At 44.5% G+C, this 19,546-nt stretch overlaps 1 protein-coding gene across 2 annotated transcripts in view; it reads left to right on the top strand.

Annotated features, from left to right (window-relative positions):
* TRPC4AP (transient receptor potential cation channel subfamily C member 4 associated protein) overlaps positions 1 to 18,754 on the top strand; it is a 35,187-nt gene extending 16,433 nt beyond the window's left edge. For both annotated transcript variants that reach the window (XM_086853317.1, XM_023939996.2), the window contains exons 6-19: positions 69 to 197; positions 1,291 to 1,492; positions 2,978 to 3,166; positions 4,215 to 4,357; positions 8,522 to 8,653; positions 9,338 to 9,396; positions 11,375 to 11,476; positions 12,794 to 12,877; positions 13,173 to 13,263; positions 13,785 to 13,925; positions 15,007 to 15,115; positions 15,317 to 15,429; positions 15,647 to 15,853; positions 16,809 to 18,754. In XM_086853317.1, the coding sequence (XP_086709443.1) occupies positions 69 to 197; positions 1,291 to 1,492; positions 2,978 to 3,166; positions 4,215 to 4,357; positions 8,522 to 8,653; positions 9,338 to 9,396; positions 11,375 to 11,476; positions 12,794 to 12,877; positions 13,173 to 13,263; positions 13,785 to 13,925; positions 15,007 to 15,115; positions 15,317 to 15,429; positions 15,647 to 15,853; positions 16,809 to 16,946 (1,839 nt within the window). In that variant the 3' untranslated portion in view covers positions 16,947 to 18,754. The remainder of the gene's footprint in view (positions 1 to 68; positions 198 to 1,290; positions 1,493 to 2,977; positions 3,167 to 4,214; positions 4,358 to 8,521; positions 8,654 to 9,337; positions 9,397 to 11,374; positions 11,477 to 12,793; positions 12,878 to 13,172; positions 13,264 to 13,784; positions 13,926 to 15,006; positions 15,116 to 15,316; positions 15,430 to 15,646; positions 15,854 to 16,808) is intronic.
* The last annotated feature ends 792 nt before the right edge of the window (positions 18,755 to 19,546 follow it).

The following is a 19,546-nucleotide window of genomic DNA, read 5'->3' as shown; positions in this document are numbered from 1 at the left end:
GTTCTGCATGTGCTGTGCCCCGTGGCTGCTCGGGTGGGCTCTCACGGGCTCTGTGTGCTCATTTCCAGACGGAAGGAGTCACAAGGCGGCTGGCAGAGAGAAATGACTTTGTGTTGTTCCTGTTTACACTGATGACAAACAAAAAGACATTCCTACAAACTGCAACGCTGATTGAAGATATCCTGGGAGTTAAAAAGGTTGGTTAATACTTTCTTAATATCATTTGTATGGCTTTCCAGCCCAGTAGAAGAGACAGCTGTTTCTTTGAAGAGTTGCTAAGGATAGTTCTCTAAGCTGCCTTTCTCAGTTCTTGCAGCTTATTTGAAACCTGCCTGTTCACAGTGGTAAATAGCTTCAATCACTTTTCATAAAGAAGCCAAACTATTCATATGTTGTTATACTTGTAGTGCTTTTACCCAGTTCAGAGAATGATGGGAGCTATGTCCCCATGATCTGAGTCCCTCACTGTCATTAAAGAACACCCCATACTACAAAAAAAGAAGATGAACCTCATATAAATTCAGTTTTCATCCTTGCCTGCTGATTGTACTTCACATACTTTACTTGTCTTCCTCTCATCTGGGAGGTTTCGTCTGTATTTCTGGGTGTTTGGCACCTCTGAGAAGTTGTAGGCTGGGGACATGGGGCACTTAAATCTTCTGCACCAGCCTGGTTATTGAACTTATTTACCAGCAGCATTGCAGCTCAGTGCCCTGATGTGATGCAAATAAAATATTTGAGGTGTAACCTTGGGAAAACCTTGATTGGAAAGTGACTGTGTGCACTTTGTGGAGAAGGCCAGGAGCCTGTAACTTGATACTTTATTATTTAGAATAAGATTGAGATTGATGTACTTCCTGAAATAGGAAACAATCTTAGTTTATCTGAACAAAAATGTGGGATTTTCTTCTGAAAGCTGTTTTCAACATCTTTATATAAAAGAACTTCTGATGAAAAGACTGAGAAATAATTTAGAAGTTTTTATCTGTGAATTTCAAAGAAAAGACAGAATTTGAAAACAAAAATGAAACTTATAATACTTAAACATAATTTATGTATTAAATTAGGTTGTTGTTTTGTGGGTTTTTTAGTTTAAAAAGGCCTCAATTTTTTTGTAAATATAAACATCGTATTTTAAATGTGGATATCTGTACTTTTGGAATTGCTAAGCCTGACAACAGTTGTAAATCCCAGCTAACACTGGAATAACCCAGAGAGCTCCCCAGGGAGCATCTGCCAGTGTTCACTTATTGACCATCCCATGTGACTGAGCTGGTGTTGCCTCCCCAGGAAATGATCCAGCTGGATGATATTCCCAACCTGGCAAGCCTGGTGTCCAGCTTTGACCAGCAGCAGCTGGCCAACTTCTGCAGGATCCTGGCTGTCACCATCTCAGAGCTCGACACGGGCAGTGATGACAAGCACACACTTCTGGCCAAAAATGCCCAGCAGAAAAAAAACTTGGGCCCTTCCCGAGCTGAAATTAATCAAGGTAATTGTTGTGCTGTGAACAAATCAGAATAATCTCAGCAATGTATAAAATTTTCCTCTTCTCAGTATCACATAGTGTTATGTTTCTGAAAGATACTGAAAGTGTTGTGTCTTACAAAGCATTTTTCTGGATTCACTCCTCACAGATTGTTTCCTGGAAACAATCTTTCCTGTTAGTAAAACTTTATAGCTTTTGGTTTCAGATGGTTGCTAATTAGGTGGGTTAATTTCTGTCATTTCAGCACTCTCTGAGTGGCATAAAATAATTTGGTTTGTTTTCTGTGTCTCAGCCACATCCACAGTCTCCCCATTAGCAGCTCTCAATAATTCTGTGTCCTCCATAAAATATGAATTCCTAAACTAAAGCTGCCTGCAGTGTGGTTGCTGTTGGAGCAGCTCCTTCTCTGATTTTATCTGATGTTGTCCTGAACAGGATGTCTTGAAAGAGAAGTGTGTTTAATATTAATTATGTTGCCCAGTGTTACCAAATCAGCCTTGGAAATCTGGGGCTGATCTGAGCCTTAACTTTGGGCACAGTGCAGCTTTCCTTATTTTGCTGAGTACTTCTCAGTGCAGAAGTCTTGCCTAGAAGAATGAGTAGGAATTGAAAAAGTTAAAGTACCATCAGATGTAGAATCTGCTGTTTTCAGCTCTTACTGTGCTGGAAAGCTTTTGGGCTCCTGAAGCAGATATTTGCGTAGGCCCATGCCAAGCAAATGTTTAGCTGATCATTTTTATGGGTGCAATCAGAGACTGATTCTAAGGCTGTACTGTATATTCTATTTTTAACATTTTATCAGGGAGCCTATTCTTTCAGAGGTGCAGCTCTCTCATGTAATGTTCATGGCCAAATTCTTTGTCCTTTTCTCCTTGCCCTGGAAGTGGGAAGTGAAGCTTTAGCCATGTATCTTTATTAAACAGGTCCTGTAATTAAGTCATTCTTTAGGGCAAAATGCACCTCCCCAAAGATTTCTGTCCTTGCACTGCTCTTTCTAAGGGTGCAGTTGCACAGTTAAAACCCTCACACCTGCAGCTGCTGTGGTGTGTTCTCCACCTGTTTTGCTCCATGAGGAGCTAATTCAGGAACCTGGTACTTGAAAAGCTGTTCCCTTCCCTCCCTGCTGCTGCAGGGAGCCAGTTCAGTCACTACAGACCAGCACCACAGGAGGGGAAATGAAGGAGGAATGGGGAGGTGGAGCTGCCACTTGCAAAAGCTGCTGCTTTATTTCTGCCAGCTTAGTTTTCAGCCAGATCAGTTCCTTGATAAGACTGGAGAACAACACTGAATTATTCCTGGGCTATGGATGCTCTCTTCCAGTCCTTAACAGGAGAGTGCACTGAATTCTTCCATCTTCAGAATTTTTTAACCAGATCTTTTGAACCATACACTTCTGTATTCCTAAAGTAGATGTGCTGGTACCTTGTGATATTAAATTGTAACAAAATTATTTCTCTGTTTTTTTGTTTTTTGTTTTTTTTTCCCCAGCTACACTTCTGAATATTCCAGGCTTCATTGAGCGGTTGTGCAAACTGGCCACACGGAAGGTGTCTGAAACAACAGGAACTTCCAGCTTCCTGCAGGAGCTGGAGGAGTGGTACACCTGGCTGGACAATGCCCTCGTGCTGGATGCACTGATGAGAGTGGCAAATGAAGAGGCAGAGCAGAGCAGTACAGGTACCTGGCTTGCATCCCTCCACCTACCAGCAGCTGATGCATGTCTTTAACCTTTCTCAGGGTTTACTACGTGTTATTTTTCCTTTCATCTCGTCCTGATTCTCCTTTTCTTTCCTGGAGGACTCATATATCAACATTTAGGTCTGACTCCTGTTTTGTTCTCACATAGCACTGATTTTTTACTGAATTAAAGTTAGCCAAAGGAGAGATTCTCCAGCAATGTGTGCCCTTTGCACACGTAGCTAACACTGAAATGCTGTGCATCCTCAGCCCTGACCTCCTCTGGAGTGATTAAAATAACCCTTCTGAGGTATGTGGCTTCACCAGCATTCTACTCTAAAACTCTGGCTCATGGCTTTGGGTTCAAATGCTTCACACCAAGCAAGTGGCCCCTTCTTTAAAAAGGAAAAGTAGTTCCAGCTAAATTAAACAAGTTAATTGGAAAAAAATAATTGTTCCAGTGGAAGTGTTAATACAACTGTAGGAAAATGCTTTGGAGCATGTGTGTGGTTTGTTTCTTCACCCTTTGGTATGACAAAAATGCAGTGTATGTCTGGTAGAATTCAAAGTACTTCATACTCCTGTTTCTGCTCTCAGCTGAGTAATTCTCTCTAAGGTTCTGAAATTTATTTAACTGTGGCCTAAGAATACTGCTACTGAGGTATGAAATGAAAGTATATTTAATAGTAAGTGCTTCTGATAATCTCCCATCTACTTTTATTGCCTTTCTGCTATGCCCTGATGCAGTAGTCTACTAATTCATTTAGGTGAGCCTACTTATTTTAGGAGAGCTGCTGCCATTTAGTTTGTTACAGAAAAATAATTTTAAAAATCTGATTTTATCTCCTCTAAATTTTCAGCTGTATTTTTTTCTCTAGCATGTAATTCAGATTGGTTATTTGCTGTACATCACTGTTTTTAGTTAAGAAGAAAATTCCAGCAGATGTGCTGCTCCTTCATCTGCAGTGTTTAGTGTAAAAACATCAACTGTAACAAATCCTTTCTTATTGAAGCTGCCTCAGTCTCACATCTTTGCCATCTTTTTCAGAGTCTTCAGATGAGAGTGGACTGGCCAACACCTCCACAAGGACACAGCTGCCCCAGTCCATGAAGATCATGCACGAGATCATGTACAAGCTGGAGGTGCTGTATGTTCTCTGTGTGCTGCTCATGGGCAGGCAGAGGAACCAGGTGAGCCCCAGTGGATGCTCACACTCACAGCTGGTGTCTCTTTAAACCTGAGTGCTCATGAGTGAGGGCATGGACACAGAAACAGCAGTGCAAAGCTCAAGGTGCAGAGCTGGGCAGTCCCATCCTGGCAGCCCTGTCCAGAAAACAGGCAGCGTTTCCCTGGGAGCAGCACACTGCTCTGCAGAGCTCTGCCCTGGTGCAGGAGGATGCCTCCTGTGTGAGGATCCTGGATGCTGCAGGAGCTGCAGTCAGGTGTACTCCCCTCTTTTGGTGGCCAGGTTGGATGGAGCCCCCTCTTCAGGCCTTACCCTTCTTTGGCTTCTTTCACTTTTGGAAACGCCCTGGGTGATTTGTGCAGCATATTGCCATGTCTTGGCAAAGTGTGAGTATGCTGTTAAACTCCCAGCTGGGGAGATGCACTTCAGTGCTGTCTGCACTGGTCACTACCTGGAAATTCCAATCACCTGCTCCTTTGCCTTTTTTCCTTTTGAAAAGGAAAAAAAAAAAAATAGAATTTTTTTTCCTGCCTTACACAGGCTTATGAAGAGCCAGTCACTGCAGCTTGGCTGTGGTTTGATTTAAATGGGTCAAAAGCAGGTTGTGAAGAGAAAGGCAAAGCAATCCTCGGTGCAGTTTTGAAAGGTTTCCAGCTTTGGCAGTCTGCTCAGCTCAGCAGAACTTGGGATAGCAGGGCCATTCAGATGTCCTGGACACTGGGAGGGCCAGACTGCTGTGAGTTATTGAGAGGCTGTTGTATTAGGCAGGAGAGGCTGTGTTGTGGGTAGGAGCACATTTATCTGGAGTAATTTGTTTTCTGGTAGTAACCTCCAGGGCGTCAGTCACAAACACTCCCCAGGGCAATCCCCATAATCTCTAAATCTGAATACAGGTGCAGTTGTAGCTCAGTCCCAAACATAACTGAGCTGTTTCCTCTGAACCTACAGCAGAGCTTGTGGACTTCCATCCCTGCAAGTGTTCAAGGCTGGGACTTGGAGCAGCCAGGTCTGCTGGAAGGTGTCCCTGCCCATGGCAGGGCAGTGAGATGGGCTTTAACATCCCTTCCATCTCAAAGCATCTTGGGGTGTTGAGATTCTGAGCAGACACTTGGCATTAAAAGAAGCAGGTTCTGCATAAGAGGAAGCAGATGGCACCAGTAATTCTTGCAGAAACAACAGTCACTACCATAAACAACTCCTAATCACGTTGTCATTCCTTTTAGAAGTGCTGTTTCTTTTAGGCATGAAATAAAATGCTTTAAAATAATAAATAAATAATAATAAAATGCCCAAAACATAACTGAAAGTACCAAACATGGATCTATTAGGAGGACTCTTTTTTCCGTTGTATCAAGACAGATAATTCATCCCTGCTTGAGTTCTCCACAAGAGTGCAGGTTTATAGATACTACAGAAACTGCTTGCACTCATCCTGCTGCTGCTGGAGGGAGCTGAAGGTACTGGATTCCTTCCTTCCCTGGGTCACTTCTGGTGTGTTCCTGTCAAATGTGACAAGGCAAAAAAAAATGTGTTGCTGAAGCAGCTAGCTTTGAAGATGAATTTATGTTTTAATTTCCTGGGAATACAACTCTTATCCTTCATCTGCTATTTCTGCAGATGGGGAAGCCAAGGATAAAGGCTCCAGTTCACTTCTTCCCAGGACTGATTCAGGACTGGAGTTGAATTCTTGAAAGATTTGTGTTACTGCATTCCCAAACACTTCTTGTCCATAGACAGGGTTTTGTTTTGGGGTTTTTTGTTTGTTTGTTTTAGTTTTTTGTTTTGGTTTTTTTGTTTGTTTGCTTGTTTTTTGGGGGACTTGGCTTAGGTTTTTTTTGTCGTTTTGTTTTGTGAAATCCTCTTCCTTTAAAACACATGCTACATCCTTCATTCCTTAATCTGCATAAGACTTGTCTGTCAGATGTGAATCCCCTGCCCTTCCTGAGGGCCAGGCAGAGGCAGGGCTGGAGCTGAGCTGTTCTCCATGGGAAGCTCTGGAATGCAGGCACAGCACTGTGCAATAGCACCCTCAGACAAGCATTTCAGCTGCTTTTTGGTCTCTTTTCTGTGAAGAAATAGAAGCACAGGATCTGTGGCACCAGTCTGAGCAGCCAAAGGACTTGGCTGGTTTCAGATTGGATTGATTTTGCATAGGATTTTATTAAGGGCATCACAAACCTGCTTCAGTCTGCTGTGATAATAGACATAATGATCTGGCATTTGCTTGAAGCAAGGTGCAGCCTCCCAAAGTCAACCTGTCCCCAAATGAATCTCTGAATCCTTGGTTTAAACTTGATTGCTGGCTAATTTGCATAAATTGATAACTGTGGTAGCAGTGACTTGGCTCTTGCTGTTGCCACGTTGGGGATGATCTCACCCTTGGGAATAAGTGGTGTTTCTCTCTAGTTCTGGGCCTTCTCATTATGGTCACACCCTAAATTACTCTCCTTGTGTGTTTTTCTAGGCTGTCCTGCATGTCTGTGTTGTAGTGAAGAGCCATCAGCTGATTTCTTTGCTCCTGCTGTAGGGAGCCACACTGCACACACAGAAACTCAGCTTAGCAGAGACAGTTTTAGTTGAGAAAGCAACAGAGCAATTCCTGTGAAGCTGGATAGCAGCAGGAAAAAGCCAAAGTAGCTTGAAGGTTGAATATAGAGCAGGGATTGTCTTGGCATCCTCAGGCAGAGTAATTGTAATGAGTTTGGGCTCTGTGAGAAAGAGTGATGCAGAGGCAGTGATGTGACTGAGGAACTTGGTCAGGTGAGAATTCAGAGCTGAGCAAACTAAACTGCACAGATCTGAAATGTGAATTGTTTGGAAAGGAGCAGATCCAGGAGTTAATACTGAGTGTAGAGTTCTTCCTTTAGTGAGGGTTGAGGCCCTTGCAGGCAGCTCACGTGCTTGGCTTCCTTCTGTTGTGCCTTTGCCATGGAGGGACAGGAGCACTACAGGGAGTACTTTGTTCAGAGAGATTCCCCAGAGCTGCTGTGACTAAACCATGGTGTCCAGGAGTGTTTCATAATAATGGAGCACCAGAGGACTCCAAGCTCAGCTGTCAGGGCAGCATGGGTGGGGTGGCAAGGAGCTGGATGCTCCTCAGGTGTGTATTTGTCCAGCAGCAGGAATGTGATTTCCATGAAGATGGGACAGCTGGTGGCTACAGCCAAGAGGAGTGCAAAAATCCATTGCTTTGCTGCAAACTAGAACTAAAACCTGTAAAAGAGCATCAGCTTCAGATGTTTTGGTTCATGCAGGTATTTGAGTAAATAGAACAAAGTAGATTGATCTGCTTGAAATGCTGCTGGTTACAGTTCTGGATCTTGGGACAACCTGGGGTATTTTTAAGTGATTTTATTTGTTGATTTTAAGGAACATGTCCATTACTTGGGTACATAATTTTTGCAGAATGTTGGACATTCCAGTCATGTGGTTTTCATCTGTAACCACATCTCAAGGAATAATGTTTGTCCTAGGCCTACAGCTGATACGAATCCCACTTTCTATTTCCCTTTGTCCTTATCTTCTAAATTCCTTACATCAAAAGTATCCCAGCTTGGACTGAAGGTATTAAACAGCTGTTCACACCAAAATTATTAGCTTTTTTTGTATGAATAAAAAATGTACCAGGCAGACTGATAAATGAAACTGAGCAATTTTGGCTTTTTTTTTCTCTGAAGTTCAGCTTGCCTTTAACCTGAAGGAGCAGCGTGGTGTGCTTGTGTTACTGCTGGACTCTGCTCAGGATTCCTGCTCAGGTGAACAAAACCAATATTGATGGGTTTTGTTGTCATCAGAGGCCTGCCTGAGCTGCAGACATGTGTCTGGAGAGGGAAAGGACACTCAGGGGATTGAGTGGCTGCAGAGTATCCCAGCTCAGCTGTTTGCTGTAGATGCATTTTCAGTGTGGAATGCTGGAAGTGATGTCCTGGTGCCCAAAGCTGCTTCCAGAGACATGGTGAAGCACTGTTGAAGAGCTTTATTCCAAAATGCCTGTTTTCTATCCATGTCCACCAAATGGAAACTGCTGCACTGTGGTTAACACAAACACTTGCTGTTTGAGACATCCTTTTGTCATAGAATGGCATCATTGTGCCCATCTTTTGCCAGACTACATTAAATCAGCGTTTGAGGCTGGAGCAGACGTGTTTATACCTCTCTTGTTCCCCAGGTTCATAAAATGATAGCGGAGTTCAGACTCATTCCTGGCCTCAATAACCTGTTTGACAAACTCATCTGGAGGAAGCACTCAGCCTCAGCCCTTGTTCTGCATGGACACAACCAGAACTGTGATTGCAGCCCGGTGAGGAACTTCTGGAATTCTCTCATGGATTTTCATCTTGGCACACAATACTGAGGAGCTGTGCTGAGTAACTGGGTGTTTGTATAATCATTGCCTTGAGATGTGGTAGCATTCAGATTTTGAGGAATTATTTATTGCATTATAGTCTATCCTTGGCTCATGCTATCAATTTAGCAGGGCAAATTTATCCTCTCCCTTCTCTTCTAGTTTGTTGATTTTAAGGAACATGTCCATTTTGGGAATTGAAAAAGCAGTAAATTTCTGGACCCTGGAGGCCAGAGGTAGAAGACAACCAAAATTCAAATAAATGGTACCTAGGAGAGGCACAGAGTACAAATTGTGCCACAGTCAGGTTTAGAGGGGTTGGGTTTTGTGTTGGACTCCTTATATTTTTTTTTCTTTCCAAACCTGGACATTCTGAATTGATCAGTACAATTCTAAGCTTTTTTGCCTGTGTAGTGAGAAGGAATTATTACCTGTTGTGTGCATAGGCTTGGAGGCAGTCTTCACTTCTGTTTTGGGAAGTGCAGCCTCTCCATTTATGCAAGTCACGTGCTCTGCTGTCCAAAGGGGTTTGATTTGGAAAGGTTTTCCATTCAGCTGTTTCATGCCAGCTTGGTAACTAATGATAGCCCAAAATACTAAAGCAATAATGTTTTTTTTACCTTTCTTGTCTCCTTTTAGGATATTACTTTAAAGATACAATTCTTGAGGCTTCTTCAGAGCTTCAGTGACCACCATGAGTGAGTATGAGAAGCTGTGGTGGGTTGTGGCTTGGTGCTGTTGTGGTTCCAGGTGTCCTGGGCATGGAGCAGGCTCCATGTGAAGGGAATATTGTACTGTCCCTAAACATCATGTTCCTTTCAGCTCTTGCTGAAACAGCCTAAGAATTTGCTCTGTGGTGGGCATGTCTGAATATGTCTGGTGCACTTAAACCCAGCCCATTTTGTGTCATGTTGAGATGAGCTGAAACATGTACAGGATGAGTTAACACTTTCTGGCTGAAGGAATAAGGAGGCAACTTCCTTCTTTTTGGCCATCTACTGAGAGCTTACAGTGAGCCAGGGAAACAGGAAGAAATCTCCTGTCTGCCTTCTAAAGGCATGCTTTAGGAAAACTTGGGTCTGCTGGAATAGTTGGAGGGTGGGTACAGTTTGCTTGGTGCTATTTAATGCTGTGCTGCTGGTGCAGAGGTGTTTGTGACTTGTGGAATTGCATCCTGCATTCCATCAGTGTTCTGTTGCTCTCATTCAGTCCTGGGAGATGTTTTCCACCTCCTTACAAACTCCTGTGTTAGAGACATGTTGCACTTCAGGTGCTGCTCATTCCTAGAGCCAAGCTGTTATTTTTCTGCAGGATTTTAGTTCTGTTGGATAGATTTTAAATATCAGCCTTTTTGATTATGGAATATTAACTTTGAGAAAGAATGGGGAGCTGCTGGACATAGACAGGGAGGGAGTGCTGACCTGTTGTAAATCCTTCATGCAAGACATTGTTTGGCTGGGAATCATTCCAGGTTTTCCAATAAAATCTCTGCAGGTGATGTTACTACTTAAATGGCTGCTACAAAGATCTCAGGCTTGTTTGAGCAGAAAACAGCTCCCAGCTGTAACATTTGAGCAAGTGGAATGTGTGGAATCTGTTTGGGGGGTTTAAATAATTACATGAACTTTCTGTGAAATCACAGATAAGCTGAGTTAACTGAGGACAAGATGAGGGCAAAGTACTTGTATGCTGATATTAATTCAGTGAAATTGTGTCCAAACCAGACTTGCAGAACTGTTCATTGCAGGGGGAGGAGGGCTCTGTTCTCATTGCAGAAACCTGTTCAATCCACATCAAAGGGAGCTTTACACAAGAGCCTCAGTGAGTTGATGACAGTGTTGGAAGCAAGAAGGAACCTCACACTCATCACTGCATCCTCTGCTCCCTGAGCTTTCCTGAAAATGAATCTTTGCTGTCTGATTTTGAACATTTGGAAGCAGAAAGACTCTCAGGGAGCACACTGCCATTGGGCAAAGGGAGCCCCTGGACTACATTTATACTCTTGTCAGATTTAGTCTGCATTTAGTTCACTTTACAGACAAAGCAATTTATTTTCATTATGAAAAATTCAGTATTTGATAAAAAATTCATGTGCATCTCTGGCATTTATATCTGTTTTTATTTGGATCTTTACATTTTATGATGTTTTTAAGTATTTCCAGGGCAAAGTCTGTTCAGATAATAAAATGCCAGGATGACTGAGTCCTTTTTTTGCAGTTTCTACTTTCTTGCTTAGAAAGAAATTTTATTACTTAAAAAGAGCAATCACTATAGGGTAGATAAAAACTTCAGGAAGCTGTGAAAAAGTTTGCTATTTAATATTTATTTTGGTCTGAAATTCAGCAAAACCTTGCTGAGATTTTTTTTTAAAATGAGCATTATCCAGAAGAAGATATTTACAAACCATAATGTTCCAAGCAAGTCAGCAAAGAACCATCATCTCAAGGCTGGTCAGTGTTGAAAGTGGCATTTGGTAAATTTTGGAAGGGGTTTTCCCAAGCTGCAGCTGGCTGCTACAGGGAGCAGAGGAGGAATGCTGTGAAGAGCAGCCAGGAGAGAGCAGCTTGCCCAGTCCTGCAGCCCTTGTGGGCCTGTGGCTCTGCTTTTCATGGAATTGCATTTTTGCCTCTTGTATTCATCCTGATTCTCTCCCCTCCTCCCCCACTCTTGCTTTAGGAACAAGTATCTCCTTTTGAACAGCCAGGAGCTGAATGAGCTGAGTGCAATCTCCCATAAAGCAAACATCCCTGAAGTGGATGCAGTTGTCAACACTGACAGGTGAGAGGGGACTGAGGTTGGCACTTTCAGAGTTTTGGAAGGACTTAGACTGGAAGTTTGACATCTGCTGCTTTGTTTTACCTCTGTCTGTCCACCACACTTTCATTTCAGTGGGAGGTGTCCAGGTTTGTGGGATGCTGATGGTCATTAGCAAATCTCAGGTGTGCTCATGCTCAGAATAAAGTGCTTTAAAACCCTTAAAAAGAGGGGTTTGAGTTCATGCTCAGGTTTCACTATGATGTGCTGTGTTTGCCTGGCTGGCCTTCCTCGGGTCAGCATTGCAGACTGGCCTGGAAAGTAAAATGTGATCCCTCAAATCACTAATTGCTCCTGCTGATAAATCTTAATTCTGGTATTCAGGAGCAGTGTGTGCACACATAAATGTGCATTTCCAGGCTGCATGAACACATCCAAGTGTCTGCTCAGGGTATTTTAAGGGCAGATAATAACCAGAATAAGCTAAATTAGATTAACATGTTAAACCACTTACAGAATCTCTTTTGTTACATTTGAGTATCTGTTAGATGGACTGTTTTGATCTAATAATCTCTTTAATTCTGCTGTACACTGTTCTGGTGTATAAACCTCAGCAGATGGAAGGCTGTTTGCACAACTTAGTTTGTCAAAATACAGGGAATCAGCAGGGACTTGGTCTGCACAGAGCAGATTTACCTCACTCCAAAAGGGAATCTCTAAGAGGATTTCTAGATTACAGTTATTATCATAATACTGTGTCTGATTGGGAAGAACTTGGGGTTTTTTTCACCCTTAGCATTTAGTTTTTATGTTGCTCTTTCTGATATGATGTGAGATCAAGGCATTACTTCTGTATGAGTGTAATGCAGGCTGATACTCCACTGAAGGTGCTGTTTAATACAAGTAGTATTGCAGTTGTACAGCCTCTATGCTTTTACTACAACCTCATGTAGCATCCAGCTTTCTATACTCTGCTCTGCCTCCTAAGTGGAATTCAGACTTTCCTTTACATTTTTGAGGGGGAAAAAAAGGGGTTTCTTTCATTCCTAAGCTCAAATGTAGTATTTTTTTCTTGTCACTTGATTCACACAAGGTATTTCTGAAATCATTAAAATTCTGAAAGTTTTTGTTTTGGACTTAAGAGGAAGTCGTGTTGCAGGTATTGCAGACATTTACCAAAGGCAGTGAGGAGAACTCTTCTGGTAGAACCAGCATAATATTTGTACTGTGTACTTCAATATTGAGATTTTGATCATCAAAAGCTCTGGAGCAGTGACTGGATTGAGTGCTCAGTGATTGCCCAGCCCTTCCACTCAGTTGTCATTTCTCTACCTGCTGCAGGAGCCTTGTCTGTGATGGGAAGAGAGGTTTGTTGACCAGACTGCTTCAGGTCATGAAGAAGGAACCAGCAGAATCCTCCTTCAGGTGGGTTCACTTTGCCTCTGCTGGGCTGTTTGAGACCCCTGGGATGTAGCTTTGGTTTCACCCAGCTTAGAGCAGCTGAGAATGTTGGAGAATAAGCTGTGGAAGGGTCTGGCTTTGTAGTGCTGTGGTGGCAGTGAGGAGTGAAGAAATCACAGCCAATGTTTTTCTGCAGGATCAACAGGTCTGACTCCAGCTTCAGAGTGGAATGAAACAGATCAGGAACCTGGATTTAAATTACAGTTGTGATCAAGTACTTCCCTTTCCCCAGAATTAACACCTTTCTTCTCTTTCTCAGGTTTTGGCAAGCGAGGGCAGTTGAAAGTTTTCTGCGAGGCACCACCTCCTATGCAGATCAGATGTTCCTCCTCAAGAGAGGACTCCTGGAGGTAAATAAGTTTATGTCAGGCATCCTCCATAGCAATCAAGAAGGATTTATCTGCAGTGAACCAAAAGTGGATAAAAACATAATGTTAAATATTCTGCTGGGTTTAAAACCCAGCGGGGAAGTGAAGGCTACTCAAGCTGTCCCCCTTGCAATAGTGGGGGAATAAAAACTCAGGGGGATAAGTCAGGATCACAATTTACTGGAGAAATCACAGTAGATACAACAATAATAATAATAAATTAAAAACTGCCCCTTATTCCTGTGTGACTATGACAAATACTGGGAACACTTCTAAAAACTACCTGTGAATTCTGCTTGTGGCAGCCAAATGTGGCCATTTGTATAACCTGCATCACTGGGTAGTTATTTTAACATCTGAATTGTTGTCTTTAGTTTGGTGTTGTGACATTCAGTCACCCAAGAACTTGAAGATAAAAGCTTTAAATACTGATGAAATCAGTCTGTGTTGTGCTGCTGCCTTGGACTGAGCTGTGGCAATAACATGTTTTCCTCCCCTGCCAGCATATTCTCTACTGCATTGTTGATAGTGAGTGCAAGTCACGGGATGTGCTTCAGAGTTACTTTGACCTTCTGGGAGAGCTGATGAAATTTAATATTGATGCATTCAAGAGATTCAACAAGTACATCAACACAGATGAAAAGGTAAATATTTGTAAAAGCTGCCCCCTTTGGCTCAAGTTACTCCATAGCACTAAAACTTGGATTCATTTGGGTTTGGTGTGGTTTTAGAGCGTGGGGCACAATAAACATTAAGGGATGAATTGCCAAAGTCCCTCAGTGTTTTCAGCAGTGCTCCAGCTGTCCTGAGTCAGTGAGTGCTGAGCTGCTCAGCAAACATTACCCTGTTCCATGATCAGGCAGGTCTAAGGTCAGGCTCAAGGGTAGCAGAACATTTCCTGTGAAGTTGCCAGAGTTGTGGTTAAGGGATAGTTGTGGACTTTGAGACAGCTCCAAAAAATCATTTACTGGAGCCTGCAGTGGGAATCCTTTATGAATAAGGCTTAAAATACTTGGTATTTTTACAGCAAACAGATGTAGATGTTTGATGTTATTTGAACTTAGAGACATTTTAAGAAGCTGTGGCTTATGTACCTGACTATAAAATTGAGCTGCACATCAGTGGACAGCTCTATGCAAAGTGGATTCATGCTCTTGTGCACTTAGGACATATAAAATCAGCTGATTTTATATATCCAAGTGGGTGGGTTCTGAATGGCCTTTTGCTCTTGCTTTTGTTACTGTAATTTTTCCCTCATTGCTGTTAGGTCTGGTAGACCTTGGAGAAGGGATGTAGCTTTAAAAGATCTTTGAAAGAAAACTATTTATTTTTGGGTTATTTTCCTCTAGTAAATTAACTCAAACATTCTAGAGAATGTCTTTATATTTCCTGTGTGCTTCCTGTTTATTGATCTCTAACAGGGTTTAGTTCTCATTCTGTGTGACTCCTTCACCATATTTCTTCCTAGTGAAGGAATCTCACTTTCATTGCAGTGACATAGCTTCAAAAGAGATTTTAGGGATGCCAGGATGGCATTTTTCCATTCCAGAGTGTTTTTAAGGGATGCTTTGGGATCCTCAGTGCCAGTGTTGGCTTGGGCTGGGTGAGGCAGGGCTGGGAGTGATGTCTCCTCTTAGCTTGTTAGAGATAACAAAAAGGTAATGACCCCGAGTATAAATACATTGAAATCTTTTCAGTTCAGCACTAAAAAGTGTTTCTGTTCAGTTCCAGATATTTTTAAATCAGATCAACAGCTCTCTGGTGGACTCCAACATGCTGGTTCGCTGCATCACGCTGTCCCTGGACCGGTTTGAGAATCAGTCTGATGCTAAAGGTGAACAGGAAGCAATGGGGTGGGACTGGAGGGTATTCACTGGTGATAATGGTTAATTTAAACTTGGGCTTTGACACTTTGGGGGCTAGACAAGGAAATGGCACTCTGAAAGTTTGAGCACCAGTTCTTACTGCCCTGGTGCTTGGATCAGCCTGTCTGAACCTCCAGCACGTGGTGATTGTGTTTCTGCTCTTGCTGCAGTTGCAGAAGTCCTGTCCGAGTGCCGCCTGTTGTCCTACATGTCCCAGATGTCCATGAGAATGTCCTTCCTCTTCCGTCTCATTAACATTATCCATGTACAGACACTCACACAGGTAAAGAGCTGGCAGGGACCTTGCAGTTGCTTTACTGGGGCTGGAGTGGTGAGCAGGGCTGGGAGCAGGGAGGAGCCTGGTTTCCCTGGTCCCTTTTTCCTTGCTGTGTGCAGGAGCACCTCCACTCCGTGCTTTCCACTGGCTTGTTTAATAGGGGTGTGTATACAACAGGTATCTTGCTATTTAGATTTTTTTGCTGTGTCACTTTTACTTCCAGGAAAATGTCAGTTGTTTGAACACAAGTTTAGTTATCCTAATGCTGGCCCGAAGGAAAGAAAAGCTCCCTTTTTATCTGCGCACCTTGCAACAGATGGAATACACAGAAAAATACCCTGGATTCATCCTGAACAACTTCCACAGTCTCCTGCGATTCTGGCAGCAGCATTACCTCAACAAGGATAAAGACAGCACCTGCTTAGAAAATGTATGTGTCCCTCTTAGCATGGCAGGAGTCAATCACAGCAACACCTGTCTGCCAGTCTCCTGGCAAAAATGGGAGGTTGGGAAGGGAAAGAAGGGAGGAATTTCTGCCCCCAGTGTCATTCCTGTGGTGCTTTTCACACCTCAGAGTCAGGCTGGTGCTGGGCTCCCCTGTAAACAGAGCCTGAGGTCTTCACTCTGGCACACTGAAGTGAGGCTTGTCGGTGCTGAGAGGGGTGGAGAAGCAGGGCTGGCAGGATGGCCTGGGAGGGGGAGGCAGGACAGAATCCAGTTCCCAGACTAGTTAGCACCTTGGTCAGACTGCTCCCTCTTCCTGGAGTGGCAAACAGTGCAGGAAAAATATCTGATGTAGCTGCTGGAAGCCAAGGAAGCACAGCCTGCAGGTTTCTGTGCCAGAGCTGGTTTGTCCTGGGTCACTGATGGGTAAAAAGAACCAATTATCCAGTTATGTGGGTGGCACATGGTCTGGTGTTGGGCTGCTGGGTTGGCCCTTGGGCTTTGAGGGAATAATGCAGGGGGGTGTGTTGGTTTTTGTGTCATCTCAGGAGTGGGAGTTACTTCCACCATCAGCTTATCTGTGGCACCACAGGGTCCCGGTTTGTGTTTGGAGTGCACGGCAAAGGAGAAGTTTGGGATTATGGGTGCACTGGCCCAGGTGGGCTGGGGTCAGCCCAGGCTGCTCTTAGCAGCTGCCAGAGGCACTGGGAGTCCTTGACTGAATCCACAGTGGGCAGCTGGTTGTACAGGGTGGAGCTGTTCAACACCCAGCCCTGTTCAGTGCCCTGCTGGGCCCCAGGGAATCCACAGAGGGCACAATGGGGAATCCAGAGTGGGATTATGGGGCTGGGCAGCTCAGGCTGAAGAGGAAGTGATTTTCAGCTTTGGGAGGTGTTTCCTGCTGTGGCTTCCGCTGACCCCGCTGTTGTCTGTGCCCACAGAGCTCCTGTATTAGTTTTACCTACTGGAAAGAGACTGTTTCGATACTGCTCAGTCCGGACCGGACGTCCCCCTGTGCCATAGTCAGCTACATCGACGAGGCGTACATGGACATTGACAGAGACTTTTCCGAGGAGTAATTCCCCGCTCCAGCCTCTGACGGACAGCTCGGAGGGTCCCTGGCAGCCCGGGGATTTTCAGGGATACGCTGTGTAGTGTGTGTGTGTGTGCGCAGCTCGGAGCTGCGGAGCGTCGTCCCACCCCCGCCCCTGCCGGCCCCCAGCTCTGACCTCCGACACTCAGACAGCTCTCTGGGCAACACATTCAGGGATGTATCTTCCAGTTGTTCTGGGATAAAAATTATCACCTGCACAAACCAGCCTGTATCATTTTTTTCCTCTCTCCCAGTCCGGCGGGGCTGGCAGAAGGGGTTTTGCTGACTTGAGGGTTCTCTGTATGTGCTGGTTGAGATGTGGCTCTCTCAGGGCTGCCAGGACGAGCAAGTGGAAAAGCACAGCAATTGCCCTCCAAGTGTGAGGTCCAAGGAGCCCATCTGAGCGGGACCCCAGCACCAGCCACGTGCAAAGGCACCACGAGGACTCCTGCAGGTGTAACTCTTCCGCTGGGCTTTGGAATCAGGGCTTTGGGGCTGGTTAGAGCATGAGTGTGTGTGCGTGTGTGCTTTTAATTCCTGAGAGCCCCAGCTCCAGTCACCTCTTTACCATCGCCTTTTGGATCGTTTGATCCTTTTGGATCATTTCTCTCCTGTCTGTGCATTAGGAGAGAACCTCTGCTCCTGCTGTCCTTCCTGCAGATCCTTCCCATCCGGAGGCGTTCAGCAGTGCTGGAGAACAGAGACATTGCAGTGGTGGTGGAATTGCAACAGGGGGTGGCTTTTTCAAGGAGCACTAGCATTAAAATGTACTAATTTTTTAAACTTGGCGGCTTGTCCCTTCTTGGGTAACTAATCTGGTTTTAAAATCCTTTTCAGGACCATTGCTCTTGATGTTAACCTGCTATGTTATGTCAGTCTCTGCTTTCAGTCCTTAATATCAACACACACATTAATCTTGAAAGTGCAATATTTACTGGAGATGTCCGTTTTTTTTCCTGGATCTGTTTTAATCAGAATGTGTTAAATGCTGGGAATAAACACTCCTGGTTGAAAGTAACTTTGTAGGATATGTTGGGAAAGGGGGAATGGGGTTTTGGCAGTCTTGATTGCCAAACCTGCACCTGCCCTGCCTGCTCACCAACACCATGTTGCTCCAACACATTCAGATACCCAGGAATGAGATACACTACACTTAAGCCACTGTATTTAACTCAGAAACCTGTCTTGCAGCTACAGCTAAAAGAAACCAGTTTTGAAACATGCATCTGAATTTTTTTAACATTTTCTAATTTATTAGACAAGGTGACTTCAGCTCTGTCCAGGTTCTGAAGGGGTGAGGATGTCCCAGAGCTGCAGCCTTCTGTCTCGTTGCAAACAGCATGAGACCCACCCTAAGGCTCACTGTGCTGGGGCTGGAGGAGTGAAGGAGGCTCCAGGCACAGGGGCAGGACTTCTCTGAACACCTCCCTTCTCCCTTCTCTTCTCCCACACCTCAGTGTCCCTCTGTGGTCTCACGGGGTGGTTCGAGCTGCTGAGCTTGTGCATAAAGCCGGAGCCTTGCAGGATCTCCTGGGGATCCTGGTGTCCCTCCCTGGGAGCTGCAGCCCGCTCTGGTGAGGCTACCCTGGAGAGCTTCTTGCCATGGCAGCTTCTCCTCTGTTCCTCACCTTGTCACCTCCACCCTGCCTCTTCCCTCAGCTCATTTCTTTCTCATCTGTACTTTTTTTTGTTCTTGGGTATTTGTGGTTTTGGTGTATCTTTGCTTCTTCTTAACTGTAATAGATGTACACTTAAAATAAATGCTTCAAATTAAAAGGCTTTTAAGTTAAGGGATGCCTTTTCCACAGTGTAGTTAATTGATGCATCCACTGATTGCTTCTGTAACCCTGCAGTCTTGCTCCCCTCTGTGATTTAAAGACAGTTTGGGGCACTGCTGCCTCTGGCCTTGCCCGTGGGCCTGGGGGAAGCTGAACTGAGCCCACTCCATCTCTGGGGCTCCTCCCAGGCCTGGGAGCACACTCTGGGCTTTGCTGTTGGGCTGAGTCGGCAGAGAAGGGCACAGGGAAGAAACCCCTGGCAGCTCCTTCAGGGCTGGAGCGTGCTGGGCTCCAGGGAAAAGGCTCTGCCCCAGTGCACAGAGGGTGACAGGCAAATCCTTTGGGATGTCTGTCCATGCCAGATGCCTCAATCTCATGGTGACAGGGACCAGAGCCATGGAAGTGGCAGTGGGCTCTGGGCTGGGATGGGAGGGAGGTGGGACCCCTGGTACTAACAAATACCTCTGGAAGTCTGCACTGTCCCATGGATTGCTGAGGTTCATGCTGCCCTGATTAATTCCAATTTGCTAACTGCAAATAAACATATTAAATGGAAACTATTAAAGAAATCTATTTTAAAGAAATGAGTGGAGATGTCTTTCTTTCTAGTGCCTTTGCCAAAGCCATAACGCCCTCTAGGGCTGTATTAGGGGGTTTTATGTTCTCAGGAGTGGTGGCTGAGGTCTGTCCTGCCTCATGCCTCAGCTCTGGTCCCCTGCAGATGTGTTTTTAGTGGGGAGCTATGAGGAAAGTCCCAAGCCAGGGCCATGGAACTGGGAGAGGGAGGACTGGGTTTCTCTCCTGCCTG

The sequence above is a fragment of the Cyanistes caeruleus genome, chromosome 16 (assembly GCF_971803275.1).
Source record: "Cyanistes caeruleus chromosome 16, bCyaCae1.hap1.1, whole genome shotgun sequence".
Taxonomy (NCBI): domain Eukaryota; kingdom Metazoa; phylum Chordata; class Aves; order Passeriformes; family Paridae; genus Cyanistes; species Cyanistes caeruleus.
This window is presented reverse-complemented; position numbering and strand designations above follow the sequence as displayed.